Source organism: Sapajus apella, unplaced genomic scaffold (assembly GCF_009761245.1).
Source record: "Sapajus apella isolate SASKATOON/1434 unplaced genomic scaffold, GSC_monkey_1.0 scaffold25, whole genome shotgun sequence".
Classification (NCBI taxonomy): Eukaryota; Metazoa; Chordata; class Mammalia; order Primates; family Cebidae; genus Sapajus; species Sapajus apella.
The window spans coordinates 23,379,210-23,405,318 of record NW_022436965.1 but is presented as its reverse complement, the minus strand read 5'-3'; the positions used below and the strand labels follow the sequence as shown (position 1 = coordinate 23,405,318).

Sequence of the window (26,109 nt, the reverse complement as noted above, 5' to 3'; positions counted from 1 at the left end):
AGCCAAACAGGTAAGTCCAATCCTGAGGCTACAATCCTGAGAAAGCTAGTGTGGGTAAGGAGGCTGGAAATGAAATAGGGCAACCAGAAGACGGGGCTCACTGAAGGAAAGAGGGAAAGTCAGAAAGAGGGGGCACAAAAGAAAAGGTGAAACATCAGCAAAATCATTCCATGGTGATTTGGCAGGTGAATCAGTGATCATCTCTCATCGAACGGAAGCAGAAAACAAACACAGCCCTTTCAAACAAACCATCCCTGCCACACTCCACCCACAAAACACACCCTCGCCACAGCTCCCAGAGCAGTCACTCTGGAAATTAATTCTTTTCTATAGAGTTTATGTGCCAGGTTTCTCTCCTCGGCAATCACGTAAGATCTAGCAAGGAACTTATTTTTTTAATAGAATTTGTTTTAATTATGAGGAAAGGGTGGCTGCCCTATCAATTAAGTCATGCTTCAATTAGTACAGCTATCATTTGGGTTATTACTTCAAGTATTTGAAATGTCTACTTAAAGAAGGTCACTTTCAATTTGGTAAACATGCCTAAGTCATCATATTAATTCATAGCCAGTCACCCAAGGAATGCTGAGTAAGTAAACAATCAAGCATTAGCTAACCAGCCACAAATCCATTTGACTTTATTAATTTATCTCTTGGCAAAGAAGCAAGAGAAGAAAGCAAACCACCAGAGACATTCTCACATCGTTCATTCACTATACATGTATTACATACCAGGTGCCAGTCACTGGTAGGTTTCAATATGTTATTAATATTCACAAGTCAGTTATATATGAACGCTTTTAAAAAATGAAACCCAATTTTCTCAAAAATAAAAATTTCAGTTCCTCAGATGTTTTATTTCTGCCTGATGCAACTCTTCAGCTTCTAGGTTTTCTATCCCTCCCTCCAAAAGACTCCCATCACCTGACAAGTAATTAATGAATATAAACTCACACTAGAAGTACTAGAGAAGCACTATTTTAAAAGTCCTAGGAGAATACGAGTGGTAAAAAAAAAAATAGTTCTATTGTTGCACTGAGATTTTTTTAAATATACATTTGGATTTTGTGTTAGGAGGAGTAGCTTATACTTGTTCAAAAAGTTTTTTAATAAAATACACATATATATATGTTCCAAATGCAGAGAGAGATGTATACATCCTAGGAATAAAGTCTTAAAAGAGTACCACTTTATCAGAGGAATTTCCTTTGCCTCATTTCAAAGGAAGCACCCCCTTTCCCATCTTCTCCTGACAACACTGAAAAACTGGCACCCATTCAAATCAATACCCAAGAAAAGACCCACCCTGAGAACTAACCTCAAGCTCTGCTCATCAGTAAGAAAAGGAGTTGGCCTGGAGATGTCCCATGTTCCCTCTATGGTCTGCAGATTAGGGGGTCCAGTGTCACCTAATCTTCTACTACAGCTCCATGGGGAGAGGGTACAGATACTATATACAGCCACACACTGAACCCAGCCTGGTCCCCGACCGGCGCATGCTGCAGGCCCCTACCCATGAGGCCTCAACTTTCCCCAGGGAGCTCCAGCTGGCTTACCAAGATACACAAAACACCCCCACACCACCCAGAAGGAGAGAGGAATCTCTTTCCCTCAGCCAGACAGTCTCCTGAGGCTGCTGACATCACAAAGGTGTCAACTGGCCACCTCATTGTCATGTGGCTCTCCCCTGGCTCCCCTTCACTCGCAAACGCAGGGAAAGGGTGAGACCTTTCAAAGCTGCCAAATGGGCAAGCTTCCAGTGGCAGTCTGGGAGCGAGTGGCAGAGCCACCAAGCTGGGCGGCAGGGCAGTGAGCCTTGCGTTTCAATTTCTGTTCAGTTCTCCTGTAATGGAAAATTGCTTTGCACAAAGCTAAAGTGTTACAGTTCTTTCCAGCGCCCCTCCCCCGCAGCAACCCCCACCGGCAGCCTTCGGATCAGAGGGACAGAGCCCGCAGGAAGGTGGAAGGAGGGTGGTTGTGGCTTCTTACTATGTCCCTTGCTTCAGGCCCTGGCCCCGGGTGGTTACTCTTTTCCTTTGGAATGGGGCTGGTATCAGGGTCAAAGTGTCCAAATAATTGTCTGTGTCAAGCCCAAGAAGTAATCTGCACAGGGAGACAGTTAACCGAATACCCCCTTGACATACCCCTGAACGCCCGGAGGCTGTTCCTGAACGAGAACAGAATCACTAGTTTGCCAGCAATGCATCTAGGACTCCTCAGTGACCTTGTTTATTTGGACTGTCAGAACAACCGGATTCGAGAGGTGATGGATTACACCTTCATCGGGGTCTTCAAACTCATCTACCTTGACCTCAGCTCCAACAACCTGACCTCGATCTCCCCATTCACTTTCTCGGTGCTCAGCAACCTGGTGCAGCTGAACATTGCCAACAACCCTCACCTGTTATCGCTTCACAAGTTCACCTTTGCCAACACCACCTCTTTGAGGTACCTGGACCTCAGAAATACCGGCTTGCAGACCCTGGACAGTGATGCCTTCCACCACCTCCCTGTTCTCGAGACCCTGTTTCTGAGTGGAAACCCCTGGAAGTGCAACTGCTCTTTCCTGGACTTCGCCATCTTCTTAATAGTGTCCCATATGGACCCCTCAGGTGAGGGCTTGATTGGGTGTGGGGAAGATGATGTGTTTGAAGTGGCTCCAGAAAAGGTGAAGTCAAAAGATGGTCAGAGTGGGAGAGAAAGTTGGGGGTAAAGCTGATTGAAAGCATTCTTATTACTCTGCAGGGCCCACCCTTGGGTTGACTGGAGAAGCAATAAGAAAAAGTTCTGAAATAGAAATTCAAAGAGCTGAGTTCTGGTCCCAAACTCAGCACTTACCAGTTGGCTACCCTTGAAAATGTCACCATTTCTCCCTAGCCTTGGTTTTCTAATCCATAAAGTGGGGACAATAATATTGCCTAACATACAGAGTTGCATCAAATATATGATGTGTGTAGAAATGATAAAGTACTCTAATTGCAAAGTGATAAGGTAATACGGGGACACTGTATTCTGTTGGTAAACTGTTTTAATCTGTTTAATTCAACAACTGAATTTTTTCAGGATCAAAAAGTAAATTCAGTCATTCATAAGCAGTAGAGAATTCAATAAGAGTATGATATATAGAAGGGAAAGTTTAATATGCAGATGGAAGGAAGGGCATGTAAGCTACCCAGACAGTGAGAGAGGGAGGAGGTAAGAAGGAAGAAAGGGCTTTTGATAGTTGCTTTGTTTTGAAGATGCCAGCCCCCTACAGAAGGAGAGAATGGTGTGAATCAGTGGAAAAGGGTTCCCAGTGCTCACGGTGTCAAGCGGAGAGATTCTAGTCTTACAGACAGATGCTCAACTCTTATCTGGGAGACTTCCAAGCTCCTTGCTGCCACTCTCCTCACTGTCCTCCCCCACCTGCCACGGCCCCTGTGCCTCATTCCCTATTTGTCTTAGGGACTTTACTGTCTCATCCTTATCCTCCAATTCTTCTTCCCCCAATAATAGCACTTTACTCAGGAAAGTCAGAGTTTCAGAAACACGAGAAATAACTCCTCACATAAAGCCTGGAGCCACTGATGTAATCCAGCAAAATTGGACCCTGGGTAGAAAATCAAACCCTGTTAAAACCGTATCTTCTCTCCTTTCCCTGGGTGTTTGCCTTTGAAGATGTTTTCATAGAGCCGGCTTCATAAAAGTCCTGAAGTTTCCACCATGAAGCCCTGCCCAGGTGGCAATATCCTAGGAATAATCCTGGCCAGAATGACAGACTTCAGGAAGAACTGGGGGAGAGAGAACCAAGTGGTGACAGCAAGTGAAAAACGTGCCCTCCTGGCCTCCCAAAGGGCAGGTCTCAAAAAGTCCTCAAGGCAGAGTCTGGACTGGGTTGAGGCAAGCAGGGCTTTTAGGAGGCAAAATTTAAGGAGGCACTGAGAGCGAGTGCACTGAGATTGAGACATTGTGAGTCAGTGCCTCCTTAAATGTTGTGCCTTAGACACCTGGCCCTACTGCCAGATATTTCAACTTGAGTTGTTAGAGTAAATCAAAGGGAACTAACTTTGTCAGACCACCTTCCAACAGGACTAGAACACAAAAGCAGTTATCTCTGGTAGGTTGCCCTGCCTCTCTGCAACACCATCTCTAGGAGCCAGAGATAATGTGTTCTACTTTTCTCCAAAACTGGTGCTGTGATAGTTTCTAGAAAGCACTATCAAAGAGGGCCAATATTAATCATCCTCATGCATGACATATGGTCCATAAAGGGGATTCTCCTCTGTCCATGTTCCTGTAAATTCGCCTGTGGAAGGGTGCTGTCTTCTCTTGCCCCTCACCACCACACATGCACTTTTCCTTGAATAGAGCCCATCAGGTTGCAAGGGGGACCTCCCACCCCAGCTGACAAGAGTGACATAGCTCAGCTTCCACCCCAGCACCTAAGCTTACCATTTCACCTCCCAGTCCATCTCTCTTCGTCAAATTTCTGCTTGCACAGTTGTATCTTCTCAGAATTTTCAGGCTGACCACTTTGGACTCCTTGACTCTTCAGTTCAATCCACAGTTGAATGGAATTATAAAGTAAATCTTTTTCACTGCATAGTTTCCAAGACATCAGAAAGGAGTGTCTATCTTGTCAAGCTCATAAGCTCAACATGAATGAAGAGTCTGTTTTGTGAGGTAGACAAAGCTTTCGTCCCCTAGCTGTGGGACCCCACACATGCACCCATAACTGCCAATTTACTCACCTCCCTCCATTTTTCCACAATGGTACCTCATTTTCTTTAGTGTGAGTATCACACCAACACTGAAATTTGTGCCCTCAGCCTGTGGAGAAGACGACGATTGGTATTTCTAACCCTATCCTTGAATGAGAAAATAGGTTGACCTCCCCAAAATCACACAGCTGATAAATGACAGGAAAGTTATTTTGAACCCCTTGATTTCAAATGTAGGTCTTTTTCCACAAGGCTATACTATCTCATAAATCCTCGAATTACATAACTGTCATCCTCTAAGTGAGTTTAGTTATAAATATAAGTCATATTACAAACATATGGCTACAGCATCTAAACTTCAGCTTTATTTTTTTATCTGGCTGCCACCTGGAACTGACTCCAGATCATTTTCATTGGATAATAAGCACTAACCATCATAAATTCACTGATATGCCTATACTTCTCTTGCAAACCCAGGTTTCACCCCAGTCTACCCCAACTCCTAAAGGGTAAATCTAACCTTAGCGTTTGCTCTCATTTGGGCCCTAATCAGTCTGGTTCTCCCTTCCCATGCACACATACAATCACAGATGTGCACACAAACACACAAACATACACACACATATGCAAACAAATATACATATATACATACATGTGTTACATACCTACACGTATATACCATATATACATACATACCTACTTACATGCCCACCCACATATTACATACACATACATAAATGTACAGATTCATGCCCACACACATGAACAGATATGTGCATACCCATAAAGTTGAACACACATACAGTAAAATTCATTAGCTGCTTCACTTGCCCTGTAGCCAGACCTCCATTTAAAAAAAAGATACTGAGTTCATTTGACTCTCCTATGATGATTTATGATCTCCGCTAGGTGGAAATATCTTCATTATTGGCAAACATTCTTGGTGAACTCTCAAACTGAAATCCACCTATTTATACCACATCTGTCATCAAAATGGTGATCTTTGACACATTCTAGCATGAAGCCCAGGAATCTCTCTACATATGTGCACATTTCAGGAAATAGGAAGATTTCTATGAAATAAGCTGAGCAACCTGGTTGTTTATAAGACAGAATCCAGTTCACAAACAGGTTCATTGTAGACCCAAGGAAATACTGAACCTTAGCAATGGGAAATTTTCACTGTGGTGTAATATTAAGGGCAATATGAGAGTGCACATGTATATATATATATATATATATATATACACATTTTCCTTGAAAAGCAATACAGTGAAGTAAAGGACTTCCATGCTACGATTGAGTTCATCCATTCATCTATTTAAATAATTATGAGTACCTACTATGTGCCAAACAAGTGCTCACGTGGGTAACTAACCAAGAAACCTGAGGCTGCATATGGAGATTCACGTAACTCTGGGTCATCTGCATATATCGGTGCCATAGTTTAGTTGGGTGTAACAGAACAAAACAGGGCAGGACAAACGAGGCCAGCATGTGCCTACTGGAGTAACAGGCACTTAGGAAAGCCACTTGTCCTCTAGGCAATGAAGGACAGCCACCCTGCAGGCAGCAGAGCCCAGTGTTAAGAGCTCAGATTTTAGAATAAAATCAACAGGTTATAATCCAAGCCCTGATGCTATCTGTAGGATATAAGACAAGTTACCTAACCTCTCTGAACTTTAATTTCCTCATCTTGAAGACAAGGATAATAATAGAACCAACATTCCTAGGGCTGTCATAAAATGAAATGAGGACATTTATGAAGTGCCATTAGCATTTAAGCTTGACACACTATAAGCAATCAAAAACAAATGATTGGTAGATGAGGAAAGATACAGGATACTAAGAGAGTATAATAGCAGAAAGCAGTCAAGTAGTCCCTCAGATAAGCAGTGGACTTCAGGAAGGCTCGGCATATGTGGTGTTAGAGGACAATGCACCCTGTCTAGAAACAGGACTATAGAGATGCAGGTAGGAATATAGACAGGATGTGGGAAGGTGGGCAGCTGCCTCTAGGACTCTAATCCCTAATAAAATGGGGTAAGAAGAATCCTGGAGGGACAGGACACACCTTTGCACATTTTGGCTAAGTTGGGTATTATAAGTTTAGAACATGGGGGTTCAGACCCTAAAGAACAAAAGCAGAAGCTCAGATCAAGGCTTTGTCTCAGCCTGGGCCATGAGACCTGGGGCTGGACCAGCAGCAGCAGGGTGCCTGTTCCTGAGTCACCTGAATCTAGAAGCAAAGCTCTACCTAAAGACAAGCTACACTTCCAGAGGCAGGTGTGGATGTGTAGGCAACATTCTAGGGATGTGCAGGCAACTTTCTCCGGCCTGGGGAGAAAGACGTCACCGACATGGTATAACTAAGCAATAAATACTTTTGCCCAGGGTCTCCCTAACCACTGTCTACCACTAAGCTGAAATTAGCCACTAGAGATTCATCCTTTTGGGTCCCAAATATGTGTCATGATCTTGAAAAAGACCCTGTAGAAATACATGAACTCCTGGGAAGAATAACACAAGTGCCCCTAAGCCTTTATCAGCTCTCATATCAGAAGGAGGAGTTAATTCTTGGGAATTTGATTAGCTAAGATTAATCCTGCAGCAGTGGAGAACCTTGAAGGAAACAGAGGTGCAGGAAGGAAATGGAGAGGTCTCAAAAGAAAAGACATGAAGGCAATATCATATGCTTCCCTTGTGTCACATTTTAGCTAAGGACACCCCCCATAGAGGGGTTGGAGAAGAAGCCAAGTGTTTCATTCACTTTATTTCATCATAAGGCTACGCCAAACAAGAATATCAAAACTTTCTCAAGTTGGCAAGAGATTTGGTGCTATTATCAAAGGTGTGAATCAAAAGAACCTCTCCAATGGCATACTCACCAGATGTACTGAAAAGTGTTCAGTTCTCAAAGAGTTAACATAGTCACCTTTTTTTTTTTTTTTTTTTTTTCCCAAGACAGAGTCTTGCTTGCTCAGGCTGGAATGCAGTGGCGCAAGCTCAGCTCACTGCAACCTCCACCTCCCGGGTTCAAGCAATCTCCTGCCTCAGCCTCCCAAGTAGCTGGGACTACGGGCACACACCGCCACATCCAGCTAATTTTTTTTTTCTTTTTTTAGTAGAGACAGGGTTTCACCATGTTGGCCAGGATGGTCTTGATCTCTTCACCTCGTGATCCACCCACCTCGGCCTCCCAAAATGCTGGGATTACAGGCATGAGCCACCGCGCCCAGCCAACATAGTCACTTTTTAAACACAAAAGTTACAACAGAAATGGAGGTGTATTGTTGTGTGTCTCTGGCCAGGGTGCTCTACTGAGCCCTGATCAATACAGACTGAAAACAGCCCTACACATTCCATTTCCTTTTTGGCCCAGGTTAGCGAGTAGGAGGACTAATTCCTAGCCAGAACTGTTATTTTCCAGTCATTAATGCTATTTAAAGGCGAGAGTGGTCATTGAGTTCTTCCCAGGATATTTGATTTCCCTCAGGGGACAGGGTCGAATGGCTTTCAGGATGTTCCCGAAAACTCACTCAAACTCTCAGCTCCACAACATACAAAACCTGGCCTCATACATCCCGTTCTCCTCCATCCGCAAAGTCTGGTCTGATGCTGTTACACAGAAGTTTCTGCCACAGGGTAAATAAATGGTCTATATGTACGGTGTCCGATATAGTAGTCACTAGCCGCATGTGTCCACTGAGCTCTTGAAATTTGGCTAGTACAAATGAACTAAATTTTTTATTTTGTTTTATTTCAGTGCATTTAAATAGCCACGTAAGGCTAGTAGCTACCACACCAGTCAGGGTAGACTTTTAACATAGGATATTTAAGGTGGAACTTTAGAATCCAGAGTCACAGGTAAGTGGCTGTAGAGACAAGCCCAGCACAGATATCCTGATATTTAAGTTCAATGTTTTTCCTTTATGCTATCATATTTCTTTGCTGTCAAGCACATCATGATCCATTTAACTCTGAAACATTTATTGTATATTCATTATGTGCCCAACATTGCATTATAATGCTGGGGTGGCACAGAGAAAAAAGTCATAATTTTTGTCTTGAATAAGATAATCTAGGATACAAGAGACAGAATTGAAAGCCAGGAAGCCCTGTCCTGATCCCAGAAATGCCACCGTGTGATACAGGGAAAGTCACTTTCCTTCTTCAAGAGTCACTTTTCTTGTCCTTAAAATAAAGGGGTTGGGTTAGCTATCCTCAAAGACCTCATCTAGCTGGCAGCCTATGGACCTAAATAGAAAGATCAGCACACAGGAGGTGAAAGGAGAGCAGCGCTCAGCAGGCAGGGTCCCAGGTGAGCAAGTGCATAGTGGCAAGTGCTGAGGTGGAGGTGTTCCCAGTGATGAGGGCTACATCACATAATTAGGAAGTTCAATTAAGAAGCAGATGCCTCCAACTCCTGCACTCTCCCACTTCCTACATAAGCACCCTCAACTTCACTAAAACAATGCCTCCACCCCAAGGAACTCATTGCCCCAGACATTGCTCCCAGGCCAGACCTGCTCAAACAGTGCTTCTTAAACTCAAATGAGCACAAGAATCCCAGGTCCCATGTCCCATGCCCTTGGGTTCTGATCCAGTCAACTCCTCATGCAGGTGGTCCTTAGGACACTTTTTAGGAACCCTAGAACAATGGCCTGTGTTCTGGACCTTTAGTGGCTGTTCCAATTAGCAAATGAATCAATTTGCTCTGAGATGCTAATGACTAGTGTTTTGAAATATCCCCTCAGGGAGCATTTGCAATTTGACAGGGAACAACCAGAAACAGTGAGAATTCAGAAAGTGACAGGCTACCAGGGGTAAGAGTGGGGCAGTTTGAGGACAGAGAGTCCCCTCTGTGTCAGCTCTTATAGCCTTCCCCAGTCCTAAATGAGCCTGATGGTAGGGCCCACACATCAGAGGAGCTTGAGCAAGGGTGCTGCAGAGGCAGTGGACAAAGCCACTCAGGGCCATCTGCAGGGAGCAGATGGGTTGAGTCACGTGCTGCTTCAGGTCCAAGTCATTTTGAGGGCGTTTTGAGCAGAGAACATCTTAGTTTCATTACGAGGCTATATCATCCCGTATTCAAGACTGCTGTATTGGGATAATGGCCCCATTTCAACCTACCAAGTACAAAGTCATCCACAACTGTGCCCAAACTTAGATTTCCAGAATGAATTCAGGTCCTCACATTATTCCACTATCAATGCTTACCCATGTCCTCCATCAGGGAAATTAAAAACCGAAGGCCAAAAAAAAAAAAAAAAAAAAAAAAGGCTGGGCAACCAGCAGTTTCAAGGCTTCCAAGGCTGTTGAAAGCCAGAAAAGCAGCCTTCCAAGGGCAAGGAGGGGGCTGAGAAGAGTGCAACTGAGTCAGTGATCCCTAAGCCACCCAGAAAATCTAAGAAGGGATAGGAGCAGCAAGCATGGGATGTTTAGAAACCCCTGAGCGATTCTGACACACTCCCTGACTCAGGCCACTTTGGATCCCTGAGAGTAGGTAGGTGATTGAAGGATACTCTAAGCTCAGAAATGCCAGATCTCTACACCTGGCCCTTCAGGTCACCCAGCTTCACTCAGGACTCTGGAAAACAGCAGTTCAAGTCTGGCCAAAGCAGCCGACCTCAGTTTCCCCATCTTTAAAGGTGAAAAGCTCCTCATCCTTGAGGTAATCCTACAACGGATGGATGCAGCTGGAAAAAAGGATGGGGCCCAGCTAGGAAGGGCCTTGAATGATTTTCTGGGGAACACGTGATATATCTTAAGAAGTCTTGGGAGGCCAGCGAGCTGGAGGTAGGGCTAGGAAGGAGGCTTCTGTAGGCATTCAAGCCAGATAGTATGGCAGCCTAGAGCAATGGTGAGGAGGACAGGTGTAGACATTGGAGAAGGAACCATTTAGAAAGCAGAAACAACAGGATTTGGGACTGAACTAGTTCCTCTCATAGTTTCTTGTGCTCTCTGTGTAACTTCTGGCACAATTCTAATTAATAAATGTGTATTTATTTAACATCTGTCTTCTCTGATAGACTGGAAGCTCTATGAGAACAAATCTGAATCTTTAGAAACAAGCACGGGCCTGACACAGAGAAAATTGTTCAACTAGTGTTTCCTGAGTGAATGAATGATATACAGAAAATAAAGGAAAGGGAGAAATCAGCAGTAGCTCCCAAGACTTTGGCTTGGACAGTATTGGGGCTTTCCTGACAAAAACACACTTGGAGGAGGGCAGTGAGGAAGTCAGAAGATAAGCCAAGTCCCATCTTGACCTCATTGAGTGGGAGGTCCCTGTAAATCACTAGGCATTTGAATGTTCTGACCTGAAATTCAGAATAGAGAACAGGCCATAAAATATACATATTATTTGGAGATCATCAACTCACTAGTGATCATTGAAACCTAACAGAAGATGAGATCAATCAGGAAAAAGTTTCAAATGAAGATTATAAGGGCCAAGTACAGAAACTTTAAAGAATACAATATACCAAAGGGTCAAGTAAAAAGAGCAAACCATGTAGGACAACAGGAGCCCCCAGACAAAGGAAATTAGAACAGAGTAAATTCATGGAAGCCAAAGGTTCCAAAAAGTAGGAAGAGGTGAGATAAGGACTGAAAACTGTCCATCAGATTTAGCACCAGAGATCCCTGATGTCTTGGGCAGTTCCGCTGGCATGATAGGATTGAACATCAATCCATAATCGGTTATGGGCTGAACATCAAAGAAGGAGTAAACCATGTTAACTACTCTTCTAGAAAGAGTGGCTGTGGACTGAAGGGAATAGGGTGATAGGTGGAGAGAAAACAAATGAAGAAGGAGGATTTTTAGGAGAAAAGAGATCCAACTATGTGCTTATCTGCTGATGGAAAGAGTTGATGCAGAGAAAAAGGACAAAGATATAGGAAAGAAGGGAAGTCACTGGTAGGATGAAATCCCCAAGGGGACAGAAATTGATGGATGGTCTCTAGAACCAAATGGAGAGGTAATCCATGAAAGGGGAACGGTACCCCCTCTGTCCTCTGGGACTGCAGAGAAGGTGAGGGTAAGCAAAGATGGGGGAATGTGATGATGGGGGACAAATACAAATGAGGGGACCACCTGGTGCCTATATTTCTCTTTCAGTGAGGTAAAAGACAAAGAACGATTTTATACCTATAAAATACACATTTTAATGTTTTCTATGATGCTTCCATAACACTAATCAACTAGGTGACTATAAAATATACATTATCCTTGAGATGCTCACATCCTGCTTGAGCAGGCAATACTAAGGTGGGCTCTGGATGTGGGCCACCTGGCTTTTCATCCTGCCTCTGTCACTTGCCAACTACCTGACTGTGGGCAACTATCTCCATGCAAGCCAGGTTCTCATCTGCAAAATGCAGATAAAATTGTGCATATTACCTCAAGTTGTGATAATTAAATGAAAAAAACCCACATAAAGATTTTAGAACTGTGCATAGTAAATGTTCAATTAATGCTAGCTGTCATTGTTGTTACAAACTCTCTTGCCTGGTGGTGATTCTGAGTCTCACGTGAGATGCAGAGAAGGGATACAGCAGTGCGAGTTTGCAGAAACAAACAGGGTGAGCAGAGGCAAGGAGTTCAACTTGGGGGTCCCAGAGCTCTTGAGGTCCTCAGCAGGGTGTTAAAGCTTCCAAGACGGTAACACAAAAAACACCTAACCTGCTGCATGGCCCATATGCAGTGACAGTTTTTGTGGGGTTTTTTTTCTTTTTTTTGGAGACAGACACCTACTGCTCTGTCACCCAGGCTGGAGTGTAGTGGTGCAATCCTAGCTCACTGCAGCCTCGACTTACCAGGCTGGGGTGATCCTCAGCATCCCAAGGAGCTAGGACTATAATCTTGTGCCACCATGCTTAGCTAACACTTTTATTTTTAGTAGAGATGGATTTTGCCATATTGTCCAGGCTGGTCTGGAACTCCTGGCCTCAAGTGATCCGCTCATCTTGGCCTCCCAAAGTGCTGAGAGGCCTAAGCCACTGCACCTGGCCAATGATAGCTTTTTTGATCACACACGTGAATCTGGCCTTCTCCTCAACCCAAATAGGAGAATTACTAAAAATCCGATGCATCCAGTGAAAACGTAGTTAAGACTGGAATTAAAGTCATGTTAGACAAACCCTTGTAATTTTCAACGCATTTTCTTCTAACAGCCAAGATGCTTTGGTCACAGCATTTGGCTGAGGTGAGGCACAGGCATTGTTATCCCTACATGACATTTACAAAGGGGTAAAGAACCCAGACTTTTATCTGAGTACATGCATTCACTGACAGTTACTGAGTACCAATCAGATGCCAGCGCCTTGGCCAGGCACGGGGCATACTGCTGTGAACAGAAACAGACATGCTCTCATGAAATTTACATTCTAGTGGGAGAAGACAATAAATAAATTGATACATGACATAATGTTAAGTAATGACAAGTGTCATGGAGGAAAATAAGAGAGGAGAAGAGAAGAGTGTGCCTGAGATTGAGAACAAGGCAGGAACTCCATGCTCAGTGGCGCTACAGAGGTGATTTTGAGCAGAGAACGGAAATAAAGTGAGAGAGAAGCCATGTTAATATTATATAGGGAGGAAGAAGGTCTTTCTAGACCAAGGGGAGAACAAACACAAAGGCCCTAGGCTGGAATGAGTTTGACATATTAGAAAGTGAGTATGGCTGGAGCAGAGTGAAGGAAGAGGAGAAAGGAAAGGAATGAGATAGAAAATTACTGAGGCCAGATCACATAGGGTAGATAAGCAATGGAGAGGCTTTTGATTTTATTCTAAGTGTGATGGGAAGTCATGGAAGGATTTTGAGCAGGAAAGTGACAAGATCTGTGATTACAAAGTACTCCCACTGCTGTCTCCACATAGAGATTGTAGGAAAAAGCAAAGACACACATTCAGAGGCCAACACAGTTCAGGCAAAAGAGGACAGTGGCAGGGACCAGGGCAATGATCCAGGTAATGAGAAGAGGTAAGAATCAGGACACATTTTGAAGGTAGAACTAACAGGGTTTGCTTATGATTTGAACGTGGAGTGTGAAAAAGGAGGCAAACAGGACTCCCAAGTTTCTTCCTGGTGGACCGGTGGACTGGTGAATGGTGGTGCCCTTCAGCTCCTGGGGTTCCACGAATGGTTTGTTTTCCATGAGGACAACTATCTACCCTCTGAATTTTTCTGAGCAGTTGGGTAGTTATTAAGCAGGCCCAGCTCTAGGCCAAACTTAGAAGAAACTAGAAACAAATTTAATTTTTAACTTCTAAGAAGCTCCTGGTCCCAGCCCCCAGCCCCGTCATACAGCTTGTTCCCCTTACCCCACCGAAAGGTGGTAGCAGGGGGGCCACCCCTGAGTAGAGATTAAGTCATTTGCTTCTTTTTCAGAAAACTTTACACTTTGAGTGTTATTTTATTGGTGAAATGAAAGGTTTCATCTCCCACTGAGTTCTGGGTACTGACAAGCACATGGGAAGGAATTATCAGAAAAAGAAAGCTTTCTGCCTCTGAATCATGACCATATGCAACCAGTTACACACAAGACCAGTTCTGTAACCTAAAACACCTGTAAAGCACAAGAATAATCAGGTTGAACTTGCTGAACATCAAGGTCTCATCTACATGTTCCATGAGTCTATGAATCACTTTTAACCTTTAAAAATCTATAGACTCTACATACAAAGGGGGGAAATTATGAATATCAGATAAGAATAGTACTTTGTACAAGACCAAATAACACAAATCCTTAAGGTTTTAAGGTTCCTGGGATGGATTAGACCAGGAGTCAGCATACGCTTACCATAAAAGGCCAATAGTAAATATTCTAGGCTTTGTGGGTCTTCATTGCACCTACTCAACTTTGGCATTAGCGTGAAGGCAGCATTAGAATATAAAAGAATGGGAAAGCTGTGTTCCAATAAAACTTTGTTTACAAAACAGCAGGCTGGATTTGGCCCACAGGTTGTAGTTTGCTGACCACTGGCTTATGCCATCATTGGATGACAGCTGGGCAATGAGTAAATGGAGTAAAGGCAAAGGTAGACGCCAGTGCCAGGACTTGAAATTCTCATAGGTTCATGCATGAGGATCTGAGAAGGGGGCCTTGCTGGCCAGTTGGCTTTGGTGTTCTTGAGCAGCCATATTGCCCAACCTAGGTTTCCTTCTAGGGAATCATCTCTGGGCACCCACAGTACAACAGAATATATAATTGTGATCCCTTCAAATTCATTTGGGGAACCTGTCCTAAATAACAGGCCAAAGACATGAGCATTTTAAAAGTGCTATGGGAGATCAGACCAATAATTCACCCTGACATGCAACATACATTTATTGAACACCTATTATGTGCCAGGCACTAAGGATACAAGGGTAGAAAAAGGATCTCTGCTCTCAAACAGTTGTCAAAAAGCAATTTGGAAATAATAATAATTAATTACCTTTTCATATCATGTTTGCAACAGTTTATCCTCACACTCTTGTTTCCTTCTCTTCAGTCTTAGAGGACAGAGGAAGTGCCCTTCCCAGTTCAAAGTTTATACTTCCATTTGGTCCAAGAGAGCATCCATTCCTGCCTCCTTGGAGCTTCACTTAGCTCACTGAACCCTCCTCAGACTCATAGGGATTGCTACTCACCCAGTGTAGAGTGTCTGAGGCAGTCCAAGGTCAGCTGACCCACCTGTGGTTTTTCTACCACCCAGGTTCCCTTTCTTCCAGCCAAGCATTATGTAAAGGACAGTGAGCCCAAGGGTTTAAATAACAACCAGTTCATTCAACAAACACACCCTGCACTCCAGCATCCTGATAGATGTCAGTGAATAAAACAGACAAAAATCCTTATCCTCATAGCATCTGTAATCTAATGAGTGGAGTCAGACAAATGAATAGGTGGCAAATCAACTTCCTTGACAAAAAAAATCTAATTTAGCTTGCAAAGAACAGAAGGCAAAGCACTTTACATCTAGTGATATTTGGGTGGACTGGGGCCTAATAAGAAAAAATGGGGAAATAAGGCTTTTCTCTAGGTCCAGGGTAGAAGTTGATGAAGTGCTTGACAAACTGCTTAAGCTGACAGAAACATATTTACTCACTGAGAGGTAATTGCAGTACCTTCAGATTCAACCCTCTTGCTTTCCATTGCCACCGCCTAGATGCTCACCCCCTCCAGTCAGTCCAGAAGGTTCCTGAGCAAGCTGCCACAGGGGCTCAGCGCAGGCTGCCCATGGCCTAGCTCCTTTGGGGACACTAAGCCCCTAGGAACCTGCAGCAGAACCCTAGGCAGAACTGCAGTCCCTCCTGCAGACCAAGGAAAGAAGCAGTTCCCCTTATAACCAGAGGGTTCAAGGCTATTTTCTGAAAGGGAGGCCTCCTGGGCTTCTACACTAATAGGTGTGGTTCCAGGCCCCAGACACATAGTTTCTCCATGCATCTGATTCTGACAAAGAGGTTTTCTGCCTTTAAGCAACAATACTGTGTACAGTAATAAACCAGATGGTGGTTTATGTTTCCTTAGGAACTATTTGCAATAAGAAGTTCAACATTAATAACCACTGGAGTTAATGCTGTGGGCCACTGGAGTGAGGCTGAGGGAAGGGATGGCATAAAGCTGGGTCACCTGTCTATAATATAAATGGAGCCTCCTGGAGTTCTGCAGTGCACAGCATATACAACAGTACTTGCTAACCCCCTGTGTGAGAGGCAAGGAAACCAAGAAAGCCAGAGAAGGAAGAATTGATGTACAGTTTATTCATTCCACAGCATGGGAATAATTAAAGCCACCCTATGGGGTGATCAAGAGTAGAGCTTAGAGCTTAATTTTGTAAAGCATCTCATATAGTACATAACACATATCAGGCAGGATCAGTAGATGGGTATAAAACCTGTAAAGACAGTATACTAGAACAGGAAAAGAGGGTATGGTTAACGAGCTAAAGAAGAGGAAGAGAAATGACTTTTTTCTGTATATAAAAAAAGGCAAGAAGGGTTAGAAAAAGGACATGAAATAAGTGGGACAAGTGGAAAAAAATAGATGCTAGATATAATTACAAATATATCAGTAATTACATTAAATGTCAATGAGCTGATTAAAATACAAAGTTTGCTTGCTTGGATGAAAAACAAAACCCAGCTTTGAAAACAAAACATACAGCTTACAAAAGTATGCCTTAAATATAGGAACATAGAAAGATTAAAAGTAAAAGGACAGAACAAGATACACAATAAAAACACTAACCAAAAAGAAATTCAATGCAGCCATACTAATGTTAAACAAAGTAAACTTCAAGGCAAGAAGCATTACTAGAGATAATGAAAGATACTGGTCAATGACATAAAGGTAATTCTACCAGGAAGATATAAAAATTATAACTTTGTATGCACCTGATAACACAGCTTTAAAATCTGTAAAGCCAAGGTTGGGTGCAGTGGCTTATGCCTATAATCCCAGAACTTTGGGAGCCCAAGGCAGGTGGATCATGTGAGGTCAAGAGTTCGAGACCAGTCTGGCCAACATGGTGAAACCCCATCTCTACTAAAAATACAAACATTAGCTAGGCATGGGGTGCATCCTGTAATCTTAGCTACTCGGGAAGCTGAGGCAGGAGAACCACTTGAACCTGGGAAGTGGAGGTTGCAGTGAGCCTGGCTAATGTTTGTATTTTTAGTAGAGATGGAGTGGACCAATACACAGCAAAAACTGGTATTTACATAATTACTGGGACTAGTAGACAATAGTCTAATAATAACTAAGAAACAATAGATGTTTATAAATAAAAAGTCATTAAGGATATAGAAAATTAGTACACCATCACAACCTAACTGACATACACAGAACAATGTACTCAACGAAGAATACAGTAAGTCCTCACTTAATATCAATAGGTTCTTGGAAACTGCCACTTTAATTTAAGCAAATGACATATAACAAAACGAATTCCACCATAGGCTGATTGATATAAGGAAGACTTAAGCTTCTATAGCTTATTTCTAGTCACAGAAACATCACCAAACTTCTAAATAAAGATCCAAAAAAATTCTTTTAATATTTAGCAATGAAATATGAAACATACAAACATTTAAGAAAGATTCATACAAACAAGTAAGATAATATTTACCTAATTATTTCAGTTCAGGGTTGTGAGTGGCTGGAGCCTATCTTGGGAACTCAGGGTGCAAGGTGGGAGGCAGTCCTGGCCATGATGCCATTCTATTGGGGGCCACGCATGCACACTTACACTTACTCAGACTGGTACAATCTATACACGCCAATCCACCTAATATGCACATCTTTGAGATGTGGGAAGAAACCAGAGCACCAGGAGAAAACCCATGTAGACACAAGGAGCTTGCATAAACTTCATACAGACAGTGGCCCTGGCAGGGAATATTTTTTTTTTCTCATTAACATTGCAACAAAATGACATAGAATGAAACAGCGTTATTAGGGGATCTACTGTATAATTTTTTTGTAGCACATGGAAAATGTACTAAAATTTACCTTACATTCAGCCATATAGCAAATTATCAAGAAATTTCAAAGGATCAAAATTACAGAGAGTGTTTCTATAGAATTAAACCAGAACAGTAGGATTAACCTAGAATCTCATAATTAAAAAAAAAAAATACTAGAAAATCCCCCATTTTTACGAATTACCCAATTTGGTCAATGAATGCTAGCTCTTACGGACAAGAACAATAATGATCAGACATGGCTTATGCCTTTAGGAGCTAATAGTCCATCTAGTAACGGAGAAAGGACGCACGTTGTAAATAACCATCATGAAAGATGGAATGTGATAGGTACATTAAGAATGACACAAGGAAATGCTAGGGACGAGTTCACGAGTGGGAACAATCACATATCCTCTGAGCTCTGAGGACAAGGTGGTTGAGGAAGGTATCCTCGGAATAGATGCATTTAGGCTAGATTTTAAAAGATGGAAAGAACATGATCCTGCAAAACCAGGGGTATGAGGCGTTTGATACAAAAAGAGCAGTGTAACAAAGGTAACTACAGATGTGGACAAAGGTGAGATGTAATCAAGGCATAATATGCAGTTAATTTGTTTGGAGCAAAGGTTACCAGCAGTGCTGAGAAGTAAGGGGGGAAGAGGAGAAAAGGGGTAGATGCTGAGGGGCTCTGAATGCCAGGCCAGATGGTCTGGGTGCTATTCTGAAGTTCACAGGGGGTCAGAGGAGGGTTTTGAGCCAGAGTGTGCCTGGGAAGAGCTGTACTTGGGGAAGGCAATTTGGCAGAAGTGTGTGAAATGGCCCAGGGCTGGGAAAGGGAAACAATGGAGATAGGGAGCCTGGGAGGGGAGAGCCCAGATCTTGGCAGTGACTGCGACTGGGAAGGGGGGGAGAGAATTCAGCGGGAGAGAAACCCAGGCCTCCCTCCCAACAAAGCCACCCACATCCCTCACTTAGCAGCCTAACAATGCATTAAAATCACTGCCTAATTGCTCCTTTCAAAGTTAATGCTCCAAAATGGGGAAATGTGTGTGATGTTTAGTCTCATCTCTGCCGCCCAAGCTGCAATTTGAAAGCCCAATCTTTTTAAAAATAGAATGAGATAAACCCCCCTAGACACATCCCAGACCCTCCAAATCCCATGTTTTCCTTTCTCAAATACATCTTTCTTTATAGATTTATGTGTCTCCCATGGTTTGGGCAGGTGACCTGAGCTCTCTCTCGATAGAATTCCAGGAGAGCTCCCAGGCGCCTCTCCTGCTCATTGGAGCCCCATGCTCAGGCCTCCTGGGCAAAGCCACGGAGGTCCTCAAACCAGGCTGACTGGAAAGAAGTCTGGAGGCATAATTGTGTTCCTGTGACTTCAGCCCTCAACTCCTCTCCCTCTATCTGAGAGCCCTCTGGTGGGGCAGGTTTGCCTTGAGGGCCACTATCCCATACTCAGTCTAGAGAGAGGTGGCTTCCTCTCCCTTCCTCTGTAATCATTACAAACAGTGGGTATGACATAGTTCCTGCACTGGCTTCCCCTCTTGCATCTACAACTTGTTCTGAGAGTGAGTCCTAAACAGCATTACACACTTCAGGCCAACTTCCTGAACAAAACAAAATGACTTTGCTGTAGGTGTACTGATACAGAAGCAAGAGGAAGGTAATGGTGTCCAAGTGAAGAGGACAGCTCTTTTCAGCCACCCATAAGCCCGAGTGCCTTTTCCCCAGTCAACTTACTTCTGTACTTTTAATCTAAATGCTGCTTCCAGCCCCCATTAGGATTTCTGTAACCGAACCTGATTTTCCTAACATCCTGGGTCACCAAGGATAGTGATGTTTTCACTAGTCAGGCAGTTCCTGCTCCGAAGTTTAGAGGAAACTCCTCTCCACAATAGCTCCTGTTTGCAAATCCCACTTATGCAAAACAAGCTCACACTGGTTTTCTGTCTTCTGTCTTCTCTCTCCTATCTAGATCCTGCAGTTATCTAGAACCTTCGAGTTATGGGATCTCCTGAGTCTCAGTTTCCTTATTTGTAAGAAAATAATATTATGTGCCTCAAGGTTATTATTAGAATTAAATGAGATATTTGTAAATCACTTAGTGCATAGTAAGAGCTTAGCAAATACTGGCTGCTATTATAATTTTCACTGTGGTTGTCTCAAGCCCTGGCCTCAGCCCTGAGCTGGAGCTCAAGGATCTAGTGTGTGCCGGATACCTACACCTGAGCGCCTCACCACAAGCACTCAGCCTCAGCATGGCAGAGTATACGGAGTTAGAAAAATGCAGGGCCAATGACAGGGCTCCAAGGATTCTGTGCTGGAGGCACAATCACCTGCCTTCTTACCTATGTTGATAAGTCCTCTCGACTACTCTGAGAAGAAGTATCATTCTTTGCACTGCTAAGATGAGGAAATGGAGTTCAGAGAGAGAATCCAGTATTTCGCTGAAGTTTACAAAATCAGCAAGTAACAGAGGCTGGATTAGAATCCTGGCCTGTCTAGCTCCAGAGCCTACTTTTCTTTCTGTTATATACTGAAAGCCATGGCACTAGATATGGGCAGGTGCTGAGAGAAGTAGCCAGGAAGCTGAGTCAGCTGCTAAGAATGACTGAAGACTCATGTCGATGACATAATCAGCCAGTGATGGATGACATCACCACTGAGAAGCGGAACTGCTTTCCCTATTGGCAACCTCTTTACCCTGAGCTCCCCTGACTTGTCATGGGGGGAAAGTGGGGAGTGGGTAAAACACACAGTAAACATTTCAAGGGAATCTTATCTCTCCCTAGAGTTGAGTGGCTTGCAAGGCTCTTGGGTTATGCTAGTGGTGCCAAGCTGGACTCAGCTACTGCTAAAGAAAAAGGGAGAAGGTGAAGGGAAAGATGGGATGGAGGCTAGGGAGGAGCGAGAGGAAGGTGACTGGTGAAGAACAGGGGCATGTCAACACTCTATGGCAATCCTGCCTAAGCTTCCAACCTCCCCACCCCTGTTGTGGCCTCACCTTCCTTGAGGATTCTTAAGAAGCATTTTCATGGCCTGAATGCAGCAAAGCTTGAGGACACAAGGAACAGTCCAGGCCCAGTACTTCTCAAACTCTAATGTGCAACAGACACCCTGAAAGTCTTGTTGAGATGCAGATTCAGATTCAGAAGGTCACAGGTGGGTTCTGAGAGTCTGCATTTCTAACAAGGTCCAGGTGATGTCGATGCTGCTGGCCCACGACCACACTTTGAGCAGTGAGGGTCCAGATGGCTCCTCCAGATCCCCTTTGGCCTTAGGACTTTGGGAGTCATGCTGTTTCAGCACCCTACCTGCTGTGTTTTTCTTCTTAGATGATCTAAATGCCACATGTGTGGAGCCCACAGAGCTGACAGGGTGGCCCATCACACGAGTGGGGAACCCACTCCGGTACATGTGCGTCACGCACCTGGACCTCAAAGACTACATCTTCCTGCTGCTCATCGGCTTCTGTATCTTCGCCGCGGGAACTGTGGCCGCCTGGCTCACAGGTGTGTGTGCTGTGCTCTGCCAGAACACCCGCCGCAAGTCTAGCGAAGAGGACGAGGATGAGGCCGGGACTAGGATGGAAGTCAGCAGGCGGATTTTTCAAACCCAGACGACCTCATCCCAGGAGTTCCCTAAGCTTATTTAGTTGCCTGAGACTACCATCTTATGTGCCTCCCCCAGGCTCCCTGCTTTCTCTCTTGCCTTCCCCATCCCACCACCTTGGAGCTGTCATAGACATTGAAACCTACTAGTAAAATGAATAAAATCTCTGGTGGCCAGTTCACAGGTTGGTCCCTTCCCACTTCACCAGCCCAAGGATGACTCCTTGAGCTCAGCAGGATGGGGTGGAACAAAATCTATAAATATTGTTGGATGCATCTAAATACCAAGAAAGCCTGCCCCAAAAGTAAGCCAACTCGTGTTTAATAAGTACCTATTATGTCCCCAAACTAAGTGCTGGAGGGATGGATACAAGAAATACAAGATTTAAGATCTTCCTTAATGATCAAACAATTTAAGTGGAAGTTAAGATTAATATTAATCAAATGGAGAAAAATATAAGGAAATGATAAGAGCTAACATTAATGGAATGTGTCCATGGGCCATCTTCACACTCCATCTCATAGTTATCACAGCAATCCTATAATATTGATATTATTTTACCACGAAAATTTGAGGCCTGAACAGGTTAAACAACTGACTGAGGTCACCCAACTGGTAAGTAGTGCAGCCTCCCAAAGTCCATGTTCTTTCCTTTACAGGAAATATAAATATTTAGCAGCACAACCAAGGGTTCATCACATAAGTCTGGCCATATAGAAGTGGCCACCACTTACTGGGTCCATCCCAAGTGCCCAGCATTATGCCCAGCTTTATATGCATTTCCCCCTGGGCTAATGCGGGCAACAACAAGGTCAGGTGGTCATTGTTACCATCATTCTCCTGAGGCATGGAGAGATGAAGTCACCAGCTCATAATCACAGTCAGTAAGAGCAGAGCAACTGCTGGACCCATGCCAAAGTCCATGCCCTGTGCACTATGAGCTACTGTTTGTCACAAAGTACTAAACAGAACAGCCACGTGTACAGAAGCATGTCCTGCACTCAGGCCTGGGAAAGGGAGAGAAGAGAGGGTAGGCTCAACCCAGGCCCCAAGACCCACTCCAGGTTTTCCTTTTTGCTCTATTCAGATCAAATTATGCTCATGTTCAAGACTCAAGTCAAACCCCCACCCATAAAGCTAGCTGTCTCTAAACCCCCAACCAGACCTGTTTTTATGTGTGCACTTCCACTGTGAATTGCATGTGACTCTAATCACCACTTGCTCCCCAGTTTGTTTGGTGCAATGCTTAAGAGATTGGTCTGGACTCAGGAGCTGGATCTCCATCCCCAATTCTGCACTTAGCACTGTGTGAACTTGGGCTTCCTACTTACAATGACCCTGAGAGCAGAGACCACTTGTCTTCAGTATTCTCTATTGACACAGCATAAAGGGTGATAACTTACACAAAATAAGTGTTTATTACGGCATTCTATTTAAATCCCTACCCACCAATCATTCCTACTTAGTTATCCTGATCTAAGAGTGACCATGGGCAAGTTATTTAACTTTTGTGTGCCTCAGTTTCTTCATCTGTAAATGGCAATCACTACAGTACTTATATAGGGATATTGTGAGACTACAATGAAGATCAGTTATAATAAGAATTTATTTTAACAAACTTTTTATTATGGAATAATTTTAGACTAAGTTACAGAGGTAGCACAGAGTTCCCATATACCTCTCATCTAGTTCCCCCTAATGTTATCTCACATTACAGTGGTACATTTATCAAAGCTGAAAAACTTATGTTGGAATACTGCTATTAACTAAACTCCAGACTTTATTGGTATTTCACTAGTTTTTTTTTTCTTCCAATGCCCTTTTCTCTGTTCCAAGACCCAACCCAGGATGCCACAATTGCATTTAGGATATTTTTTAAAATAATAACATGTCTAATATTTATTGGGCACTTCTGTATGCTTGGCATTGTTCTAAGTGCATACACACACACACACACACACACACACATACACACACACATTTCAACGAATTGAATCATCGTAACAATCCTATGAGGTAGGCATTATTCCCATCAGATCGTGAAACTGAGGTTTAAGAGGGTAAGTAACTTGCTAAACATTTCACATCTAGTACAGCCAGAAGTGAAACCAGCTCTGTCTGACTATAGACTGTGTCCTCCAAATCACCAATCAATATTGTCTCTAAGAATTTAAACTACCAAGAAAGTCTTGGCAAAAGAAATGTAAATTGCAGCTTTTCGTGATAGCTTCTCCCCTAAGATTTTGCCTGGATCTTCCAACAATGATTCATTCCACAAAAATGGACTGAGCGCCTACTCTGAGGATGCCTGAGAAGATCACAGTGAACGGGGCAGTCATGAAGCTCAGGAGCTTCCAGTTCAGTTTGGTGGAAAAACAAGAAAACAGGCCATTTCAGGACAGAGTGGTAAGTACAGGGCAGGCATAGTATTCTAAGGGGACACAAAGGAAGGGCATCTCAACCAGGAGGCAGTAGGGTGTCCTGGAGGGCTTCTCAGAGGAAGAGACATCTAAGCTGAGGCTTGAAAGTTGAGATTCACCAGGCAAAGTGGTAAAGTGAATGTGAGTGACAAAAAGACATCCTAAGCAACAAGAACTGCATATACAAAGGCCTGGACATGGGGAAGAGCCTGGTATGCCATTATAACTAGAATATAGAGAGAGTATAAGGGAAGGAAGGGAAGAGAAACAACATTAGAGAAGCAAGACCAGATCCTAAAGGGCCTTTTATATCCCTTGTGTTGGTCAGGATTATGATAGGCTATGCTACAATAACAAATTAACCCCAAAGTTTCATTGGCTTACCACAACAAAGACTAATTTGTCATTCATACAGAGTCCCATGTGGGTAGGGAGCCCTCCTCCACCCTGTAGCTCCAGCATCTAGAACATGGCCTCAGAGGTCCACTCCAGAAGAGAAAAGAGAGGCAATAGCAAACAACTTATAATTGCTGGGCCTGGAAATGACACATGTCACTTCCACTCACATTTCACATGGTCCCAACCTTACTGCAGGGAAACACAGTCTGTATACCAAGAATGCTATGGAAAACTAGGAATTGTCTCTGCCCCACCAGAAGAAGATATTGGAACTTGCTCCTGAAGTACACTCAAGAGTTGTAAGCATGAGAGCCACCAAGTCTAGTTAATTTGTGTTTGAGAAAACTAACTCTGGCTGTAAGGGGAAGAAGAGACCAGAGGGAGGCATGAAAGGAAACCAGACTAGTAGTATTACAATATTCTAGTGGGGACCTGGGGGAGAGGGTGTTAGATCGACCAAGGGCAGTGGCGGTGGGAACAAACAGAACTGGATGGATTTGCAAGGTTATGTCAGAGGTAGAGTTGGCAGAATTTCATGAGTAACTGGATATGGGAGGTCGGAGAAGAATTAATGGAGGCAGGATTCAGGAAAAGAAGGAGTTAAGGAGTGTGCCCAGATTTCTGATTTGGACAGTCAGGTGGCTGACAGCATCAGTCACCAAGGCAGAGAGAACCACCACATGGCATACTGGATGCAAAAACATGCCAGGCAATAAAATATGGGGAAGGGATAGAGGGAAGATGGAGGGTTAAATCCTCATTCTCTCAGTGGAAAGTCAATAGTTGGTGCCTAACACCGCCAAAAAATCAAATAGGAGCAATAAAAGCATACTTTTTAGACATATCGAAAGAATCAGCAAAAAGAGTTCCAGATGCTTGCCTCTGGAGAGAAGAAAATGCTGGGACAAAGAATGGAAGACTGCTGTTTCATAAAAAATGTTGTACAACTGCTACTCTTTAAATAAACTATGTATATGTATATTTGATAAAAAAAAAATTATTTTTTTTAAAGGAAAGACCAGCTGGTCTGGGATATTGCTCCTTTCCTCCCAGAGATGTCTTTTGTCTTTAACCACCTTAAATGGCAGGGTGTCCATTGTGATTACAAAGGGTAGGGCACTAGTCAATGGGACACTCATACCACCTGCCGCATTTCCTCATTTGCAATATGCCCCTACACTCAATTCTCAGAAAAAACAGGGAGGGTTTTTTTTGTTTTGTTTTGTTTTTTTGTTTGTTTGCTTTTTGAGATGAAGTCTTGCACTGTCGCCCAGGCTGTATACTGCAGTGGCGCAATTTCGGTTCACTGCAATCTCTGCCTCCTGAGTTCAAGCAATTCTCCTGTCTCAGCCTCCCGAGTAGCTGGGACTACAGGCTTGCGCCACCATGCTCAGCTAATTTTTTTTGTATTTTTAGCAGAGACGATCTCCTGACCTCATGATCCGCCAGCCTTGGCCTCCCAAAGTGCTGGGATTATAGGCATGAGCCACCGCGCCCGGCCAGGGAGGGTTTTTTGGGGGA

The 26,109-nt window shown here is 43.6% G+C and overlaps 1 protein-coding gene across 1 annotated transcript; it reads left to right on the top strand.

Annotated features, from left to right (window-relative positions):
- The first annotated feature begins 1,608 nt into the window (after window positions 1-1,608).
- Window positions 1,609-21,948, top strand: LRRC52 (leucine rich repeat containing 52). Its single transcript, XM_032291543.1, has 2 exons — window positions 1,609-2,612; window positions 21,493-21,948. Exons 1-2 carry the CDS (start codon window positions 1,991-1,993, stop codon window positions 21,810-21,812), a joined length of 942 nt encoding a protein of 313 aa, XP_032147434.1. The 5' UTR covers window positions 1,609-1,990; the 3' UTR covers window positions 21,813-21,948.
- The last annotated feature ends 4,161 nt before the right edge of the window (window positions 21,949-26,109 follow it).